This window comes from Armigeres subalbatus, chromosome 1 (assembly GCF_024139115.2).
Source record: "Armigeres subalbatus isolate Guangzhou_Male chromosome 1, GZ_Asu_2, whole genome shotgun sequence".
In the NCBI taxonomy this organism is placed as follows: domain Eukaryota; kingdom Metazoa; phylum Arthropoda; class Insecta; order Diptera; family Culicidae; genus Armigeres; species Armigeres subalbatus.
Genome location: NC_085139.1, coordinates 292858293 through 292867650, shown reverse-complemented (window position 1 = coordinate 292867650; position 9358 = coordinate 292858293). Strand labels below are relative to the sequence as shown.

Sequence of the window (9358 nt, the reverse complement as noted above, 5' to 3'; positions counted from 1 at the left end):
AATGAGCTCTACAGTGACGTCTTAATTAGTCTTTGATTGGTCCCTTTTCAATGGATTAAAATTGGTTCAGACTTTCATTGTCATAAGTATGTTTAGTATATTGTTCGAATTAATAAAAAATCACTATAAATTTTCAATATTGGGTTTTGTGATTTTTTTCCCTGACCTCAATTAAAATTCCCTGACTTTCCCTGACATTCCAGGTCCAAAATGAAATTCCCTGACTTTCCCTGACTTTCCAGGTTTTTCCAGGTAGTCGACACCCTGCCCCAGTGCCAGTGCATCACCACCGCGTTTAAACAGCTCTCCTGGTAGTTGGTCAACTCCAGGGGCTTTGTTGTTTTTCAGCCGGCCGATCTCCTCCTGGATTTCCTGGAGACTCGGAGCCGGAAGTCACATGTCCGGCGCGCGTGCTCCTAGGTTCCTTACCTTACCACCACCGTTGACTGCCATATCGTCATTCAGGTGCTCTTCATAGTGCTGCCGCCACCTTTGGATCACCTCACGCTCGTTTGTAAGAAAGTTCCCGTTTATGTCCTTACACATATCGGGCCGTGGCACGTGGCCCTAACGTGAACGGTTCAACTTCTCAAAGAACTTTCGTGCATTATTAGCGCGGTACAGTTCCTCCGTCTCTTCACGGTCTCGATCTTCCTGCTGGTGCTTTTTTCTCCGGAAAATCGAGTTTTGTCTGTTCCGCGCCCATTTGTATCGTGCCTCGTTCGCCCTCGTGCGGTGTTGCAGCAATCTCGCCCATGCTGCATTCTTCTCCTCAACTAACTGCTCACATTCGCCGTCATACCAGTCGTTCCTCTGATCCGGAGCCACCGTGCCTAGTGCAGCGGTTGCGGTGCTTCCGATGGCGGATCGAATATCTCTCCAGCCATCTTCAAGAGATGCTGCGCCTAGCTGCTCTTCCGTTGGGAGTGCCACTTCCAGCTGCTGTGCGTATCCTTGGGCTAGTCTTGTAGCCGCCCAATGTTAAGCCGCGGCATCCGACTTTGACGCGACATACTGCAACGAGGTAGTGGTCGGATTGAATATTCGCACTGCGGTAAGTGCGTACGTTCGTGATGTCGGAAAAGAATTTACCGTCGATTAGAACGTGGTCGATTTGGTTTTCCGCTACTTGATTAGGTGATTTCCATGTGGCCTTGTGGATATTCTTACGGGGGATGAAAGTGCTTCGGACTTCGGACTGGTCATGAATATGTCAACTTTGATTTTTGTAACAGCAGCTCATGATGTTTCACCATAGATTTTCCCCCAATTCTGAGGCCCCAGATCCCAAGTTATATACTTCATTTTATACAATAATAAGTATCTAACGAAGGATTTGTCCGTCAGAACTGTTTATATTCCCGAGGAATGTTTTTGTTTTTGAAATTTGACGAGAAATTCTGATAGTTTTGAATGAAATTTCCAAATGTCGACAGGATATTCTTCTAAATTTCCACAGGGAATTGTTTTCTCTACGTTAGAAATTAAAGACCAGTTTTCAGCGGCAGCGAGTTGTCACAACTGTCTGCAGCGGCAGCGTTCACCTCAATCTAATTCATGCACGCTTCCGAGAAAAAATATATTTTCTATTATACGGCATGAAGCCAGAAATCGGTCATTTTGTAAACCACGTGCTTTTCCAATATTTTTTTCAAGAGCACGAGATGAAAGAACCATAACGCGTATGGGGCTGAAATAATGGTAGATCGTTTGCTTAGTTATGCTGAACAATCATAATTTGAATTTCGGCACTGTACGAAAACTATTACGCCAGATTTGGGCTTTTGGAAATGTATGTAGATAAACGTGTGGTGAATTTGAAATTCACCACGGGCTTCATTCAATAATCACCTTAAGAACCTCTGCCGGAAAATCTCGTCACTTTGCGTGCCAAACTTCGTACAGGTGTGGGAAAAGCTTGATGAGCATTTTCAAATTATAAAAGTGTCAACACTACGCAAGTGTAGTTTCATCTGGTCCCGAATCAAATAAATAGTTTAAAAGTAGGAATAGACGTTTTCTGACGTAGGACTTACGTTTTTCTTTACTATCTTCTTCTTCTTCTTCTTGGCATTACATCCTCACACTGGGACTGAGCCGTCTCGCAGCTTAGTGTTCATTAAGCACTTCCACAGTTATTAACTGCGAGGTTTCTAAGCCATTTTACCATTTTTGCATTTGTATATCATGAGGCTAACACGATGATACTTTTATGCCCAGGGAAGTCGAGACAATTTCCAATCCGAAAATTTGCCTAGACCGGCACCGGGAATCGAACCCAGCCACCCTCAGCATGATCTTGCTTTGTAGCCGCGCGTCTTACCGCACGGCTAAGGAGGGCCCCTTCTTTACTATACTGGGTGTCATTTAGATTTTTGGAAATCGAGAGCGTTACGCTGGAAGGGAAGATTTCGAACGTTACTAGCGCCTTTATATTTCGGTGGATTTCGAAGATTTATATATCAATCGACTCGGACACTCTTCAGCAATTTGTCAATTTCATTGAAATTTTAGATTATTAACGATTAGCTATCGAAATTTTCAATTCTTGTCAAAGCCAATAACAATTCCATATATAACCAATCCCGTGCATTCCTAACACGGACATCAGAATGCAGTATCCCACGGGCCTTCAGGTCCAACGCAATATTTTCTTTGTGTATGAAAGAAGCTGTGCCTGCCGTGTGTGAGTCATTTCAGTTTGTAACAGCAGCACGTACTGACGTGCTTTTTACTCGTGCATTTTTTTTTCGTTCGTTCGCTGTGTTTGCGTACAGCAGCCATTGGGAGAGCTGCCCTACCGGTCGATGGGTCTTCCAGTATTATTTTTTCTCGTTCGTTGGCTGTGTTTACGTGCACAGCAGGAGAATATGCATGAAAGAAGTGGACATATTTTTTTGTTATTCTATGCTTGATGATGGTCGGATGCAGTGGTGTCGATTGCAATTGATGCGATCGCCCATCGCATAGATCGGAGTTCACGGCTATTCTGATATCTGATTATGTTTTTATCTATTAGTTTTATTTCCTGAAGTTTTGAATACACAAACTGCTAATAATTCTACACAGCTTGTTATTTCCAAAATCAATACTTATTATCAAACACCAGAAATTCAAAAGTTGAATGAAAATACATTACGTTTATATAGTCCAGCGTCTACTCGCGGTTATGTTCAAAACATTACCCATTGCTCGTTTCTTCAAATACTGAATGCCAACATTCCTTACTCAGATTCATTGTTCAGTTATTCAAAACTATGTATTTTATCATGTAATGTGCTTTGTGTCCATTTTTTATTCAATATATCGATATCGAAAGCAAAAATATCGATATGACCGATATATTGAATGCAAAATATCGATACAAAAATATCGGATATCGAAACAATTATATCGATATTCCGATATATCGGAACGTCCCTATAGAATTCTTCCAAGCAAATGCGAGCGTTCTTTCACGTTATAAGGAGCAATTGTGTGCTAAAAGATGAAATCTCGCTTAACTTTTCAAAAGGACCTAAGTAACATTTTTTTTCATGATTTAATTTGAGTACTGCAATCAAATAAATCCATATTGGTCTGTTGATTGCAATATTCAAATTAAATCATGAAAAAAATGTTACTTAGGTCCTTTTGAAAAGTTAAGCGAGAAATCACCTGCTTATTTGTCTTATTCCGATCGTACGCGAAAGAAAGACAACTTTATTATTTATATGCTTCAACTTTTTCCGGGCGAATGCGTTTTTTTGAAGGAGTCATCTACTGCCGTCATACGCATATTTGTCCCATGTTTGCTGGGATTTCCTATATACATGGGACAGTTATGCGTAGAACGGCAGTCTAGTCTTCTGCCGTCTTCCAGGAAAATGCGTCCTTTTGAAAAAGGGGTCATCTAACCTACCCTACCCTTTTTAAGGAGGAGTTATCTAATAGCTTTCCTTATTTCGGGCAAATGCGTACTTTTAAATGGGTTATCTACTCATTTGTCTTATTCCGGGCAAATGTGTACTTCACCTTCCGGGACTCGCTTCATCCTGGACCGTTCACGCAATCCCGCCTGTGTTGTGAACGAGAAGCGTGCTTTTTTCGAACCTGTTGTACTTTTTACAACGGCGCGAGTCCCCGAAGGTTAAAGAAGAAATCATACAATCTTCGCTTTACTCTGAACAATTTCGTACTTTTGAAAAAGGGGTCATCTACTATTCGTCTTATTCCGGGCAAATACATACTTCTAAAAATGGAAATCATATATTCAAACGATTAACTATTTTTTTTTTGTGGGCATTATGCCAAATGGCATTCTGTAATTTAAATCGTTATGCCAAACGGCATTATGCCAAATGGCCTTATGCGACTTGAACGTTTCATTACTTTCTAAAGAGACGAGTATCGTTAACGAACTAAGACTCTGGCTCCTCAGGTTTTAGTTCGTTCTATCGCGGCTTTGGCTTCTCTATTTTCAGCCAGGTCTCATTGGTGATCCATTGTTTTCTCTGGGTGCGCGTTCGCCCAGATTATTCTCTCTGGTGGCGATGAAGGTGCTCTTGATGGCAGTATATTCTGTCGTTATACGCATAATTATCTCATGTACATAGGAAATCCCAGCAAACATGGAACAAATATGCGCATGATGGTAGTAATGTATTGATCTTCCACGCAGCCACCTTCCAGAATATCTACAGCACGTATCACTAGTTCTTCGAAGAAAGACCTTTTCACCGTAGCATCTTCCAGTCGGCGTGTGTTGAATCGTCATCCAACTCTCTCCTCCTCCACTAAAGAGCCTAACATTTCTTCTCTACTTCCGCCGATTAATCCGCGCAATGCGCAGGCGTATTTCGCCAATGAGGAGGTGATCAGTCGCAATTTTGGTACTACGTTTATTCCGTACATCAAGAAGGCTCTGTTTCCATTTTCGACTAAGACAGATGTGATTTTCTGTAAAGCCATTACGGGAGACCTACGCGGAAAAGGGAAGAGCGATCCCCCGGATCTCTATGTCGTTGTTCCCACAGAATTCTGCAAACAGCTCTCCGCTTTCGCTCATTTCGTCGAGACTCATGGTTCGAGTTGTTGGGTCGGATCTTCGCATTCAGATTTTGATGTAACCAATCATATATCTTGATATTCAGATGGTCATCGCTGGCGTGTAAAACGCCATGAAAAAATCCAACATCTTCTTATCATGTAGGCGTTTTATTTAACATTTATCTATTTACACTCAACTTCTCTTGTCCTTACCACTACATTTTTGCTTTTCTACCTTTATCAAAGTGATTCAATTTGATTTTAAATTTTCCTTCCGTAATCTTTTTGCATACTTTAAAATTAATAAAAAGGAAAACAGTAACAAAACTACCTTCTGTTGTAGAACAAATTGTGTTACGATCTCACACTCTCGCTTGCCCGCGCATTCCATCCATCTCTTGCAGCAAGTTGTTTTGAACTATTTTTACACCTTCGCTAACCAGAAAAAAATAATAAACATTTTTGTTCTCAGTCCTTTTGTTTAACTACACTTTGAACAATGATCAAATAAAATTTTAAGAAAAAACTAACGTTCTGCATAAATTTACAATTTAACACCCGCCTCCGCCTCCGGCGTCCACCGACTCTCATATCCTACTGCTACCACTCTGATGATTCGAATGTTTGTGTTGCCCGTGGTGCTGCTGCTTGTTGGGGGGATGTGACTGGTGGGAAAAAAGGATACTACTGCTTTTACTACTGCTTGAACTACTACTGCTACTACTGCTGCTGCTGCTAGAACTTCCGGCGGCCGACAGTCGCGAATGCCGTGCCGCCGATTGGTGATTCGAATAAGCGCTATTATTGACACAATTTGCCTTTGTTGGCTGCTGCTGCTGCTTTTGCTGGACTTTTTCTTCCTGTTTCATCGCTTCCAGTTGAGCGTCCCACCACTCCTGGATATTGTCGGCCATTTTTCTCCTTCGAAACCGTAGCGCCTCGTGAACGCACATCTCAATAAATTCCTGCTTGATCTGCAGATCGCCCTTGATGAGGTGGAGGTGTTCCAACAGGAGGGAGTAGTTTCGCCCGGGCCGCCGGATGTCTTTGAAGACTATGGTCCGCGTTTCGTAGTTCTCTTCGCGGAATCGTTGCTTTTCAGCTTCGGTTAGTGGACGTGGGCCTTTCCGCACCGCCGGGGCCGGTGCTTTGGACGTTGTCGGTGCGGGGAAGTGGTCTCCACCATTCAGCAGTATTCGTTCGCTCCCGGCGGTGGAGGAAGTGGTCGTGCTTTCTGCTTTCACAGCAGAATGGTCGCTTTTGCTGGACTTTGACGGTTTGTGCGGTTTGATGGGTTCCGGTTCGGGAGGAGGTTCCTCCGGGGTAGCGTAACTGTTGCCGCCATTGTGGCAGGTTTTAAGAATATTGGAGATTTCCAACACATCGTTCATGTCATTGGACGATGCGCTAGTGGATGCTAAACTGATGGAACTGGAACTACTGCTGCTGGCGCTGCTTCCGACCAGCGGTGAACTGGGATTCGACGAAGACGCCACGACGATACTCGGCTGAGGAGCTACCGGTTGATGTAGATGGTGGTGATGTGGGTGCGTGTGATGGTACGACATTTGTGTGATGGAGGCGGGTGGAAGTGCATACTCAGGAATTATGGGGATCATGGGATCCGGAGGAGGTGGTCCCGCGCCAATGCTGCCACCTTCGTCTGGACCTTCGATGAACTTCTGTACGTGAGCATTGATGGGACTTTCCTCATCTTTATCGTTGGGGAATTCGAAGTCCACCACTAACCTACCGTCCTGATCGTCATCGAGATCCACCTCCGATCCGATGCTGCTCACGGAAGCACTATCATCATCCGATGTGAAGTCCGACTGAGAACTCGTATCCGACGTCACACTGGACGAAGAGCTCATACTCAATCCAAAACATCGTCGTTTGAAAACGTAATCTTTTCTAATTGGTCCCGCTTTCCGCTTTCGGCTCAGTCTTGCATTTGGATCTGTCCTACTCTTCAGAGCACCTGCCATCTCACCTCGTCCACCCTTCATCGGTGCAATTTCGTTCAAGTCTGCTTCGTCCACCATCACCATGTTCTTGTCCTTCTTGTACGGGTTACCGAACATATGCTGCCTCACGTTGGTCGGCTCCAGTTCCCTGAGTGGTGCATCCTTATTCTTCAGATACTCCTGGTAGTTACCCATGTCCGCAATCGGCAAGCAGTGCCCACTATCCTTGGTGAACACCGTGATCCCACTAGTCGGCAACCGGAAGAAGTTTTCCCGCATTCGGGCAATCTCGTCGATCAGATCCCGCCTGGGGATGTCGAACGGATTTCGATAGTTTTTCGTCGAAGCTGGCCTCATCACTGTGGGTACCACAATCGTGTAGTTATCAAAACTAGCAATGTCCGCGTGAACTTTGTTGAACGCATCCTTCAGCATTGGATGCGATATCAGGTCGCGCTTTAGCTGTAAGCCCGGGTTCAGTTTCACCGTTTCCAACTGATGGTAGGCGGGCTTCGGCTGCTTCAACTGCTTGAACACCCTCAAGCATAAATTCTCTTGATCCTGTTTGGCCGTGTTTTTCATCTGCTTGAGATGATTCGCCACCGCCGGGCTCAGATAGCTGTCCAAGTTCTCCGGCAGTATGTATTGCACCAGCTGGTAAGGTACATTAGGCGTCGTGGCCAGAGCCCGCCGCAGGAACGGACAATAGTACTGTGGGATCGATTTCACGTAGTTGCTGAACTTGTAGATCCAATCGTTCGGCGGATTGAGGTTGTACTTATGAAATAGATCATTTATCAGTGGCAGAAAGGTCTGATAATTGTACGGCAGGACATACAAACTGACCACCGTCATCGTGCTGCTCGGCTTCAGAAACCCGAACGGCATCTCGATTCCATGCATTCCACTGGATACGATCAGTGGCCACACCTTGTTGGTTTCTTTTTTGGACAAGATCTGCAGCGTCAGCGGGCTCGGTTCCAGTTCGTACTTGTCGATTGGGAAGTTACGCAGCATCACCGGCTCATCGCAGCAGGGGGTAATGATTTTGATCTTCGGATGAGCGTCCCGTGGCGGCAGGGTGCTTGTTTTCGGATCCGGCCAGTAGGGTTCCGGTATTGGCCAGAAGCCCACCGGGAACGTTTTCTGCTGCGGGTGTTTCTGTACGTAGATCATGCGTTTGATCGACTGGAATTGCAGATCCGCGCCACCTGCGGCGCCGTTTTCGCCATTGTTGGTCGTAAGCAGCTGGTCGAAGTGGATCACCACTCCCGGCTGGACCTTCTGCACCAAACTTTCGATGCACTGGTTCAGTACGTATTGCGAGCGGATCTTGTAGGATCGACCACCCGTGACCTGGAATGGAAAGCATTGAGACGGGTTTAGAATGTGGAAGAAAGTACCGATGATGGTATTAAGTAAAGTATTTAGATTAGGTATTAACAATTATTGCGAGCTTTCAGAAAAAGTAAAACAAGGTGATTAAAATCTAGCTTTGAATGGAGAGCTTTTTGCAATAGCCTTCAAATCCGGTATGCAGTACCCCAACCAAAGTGAGTAAATATAAGTACCTACTAGTGCAGAAAATCTACACCAATGTGACGAAGCAAACGGGGCCATAATAACCATTAAAGAAGACGAATGATACGAAAACTCTGATCATTGAACCTGTTAATCAACGCTCTGTCACTCCACCCCCAGCATCGCAGAAGGTGTTGCTCGAGCTGCCGAAGCCTTAACCCTTAACCCGTGATTGTAAAACATGCACGCCGCTCATTGTCATCATCGATACGAACATACCTACAAAGCACTACGGCAGGGCATTTAGTGAATATTTTCAGAAAGTCTTTCAGCGCGATTCGATCGCAAATTCGAACAGCCGTTAATGAGATGGATGATTCGTCGTCATCGACATAAAATTGCCAAAGCCGAAGTTGCCCATCCGGCAAGAAGCAGAGATGCGACACCGCACAGGACGACGGAACTTTCATCAACAATTAAAGCCTCGATGTTGTGTGCTAGCTAGAAGTAGAGAACGAACATGTTTCCTTGTTGTGGACCACATGAGGCATAGAGCTGTTACGGTGAAGGAGAACACTAACGTCACACACGTTTATAAGAGTCAGAACGACACGATCATCTGCAAAGTGTACGCTACCTCAGGCACTGTCCAGCAAGCGGCCAAAGAGAATTTCTTCAATAGCGCGCTGGCCTAATACCGTGACCTGCCCTAATTCCGCGCATCGCCTAATACCGTGGTTTTCATAAAAAATCAGAACCTGGCTATCATGGACATCACATTATTTGATGAAATGTTCAAACATAATATGTTTGAACATTTCACCAAATAATACGATGTCCAT

General features: G+C 44.6%; 1 protein-coding gene across 2 annotated transcripts in view; it reads right to left on the bottom strand.

The window, feature by feature from the left end:
• Positions 1–5177: 5177 nt before the first annotated feature.
• The window catches only part of LOC134207727 (integrator complex subunit 6), a 48908-nt gene continuing 44727 nt past the window's right edge, over positions 5178–9358 (bottom strand). For both annotated transcript variants that reach the window (XM_062683574.1, XM_062683575.1), the window contains exon 3: positions 5178–8351. In XM_062683574.1, coding sequence (XP_062539558.1) covers positions 5616–8351 — 2736 coding nt within the window. In that variant the 3' untranslated portion in view covers positions 5178–5615. The remainder of the gene's footprint in view (positions 8352–9358) is intronic.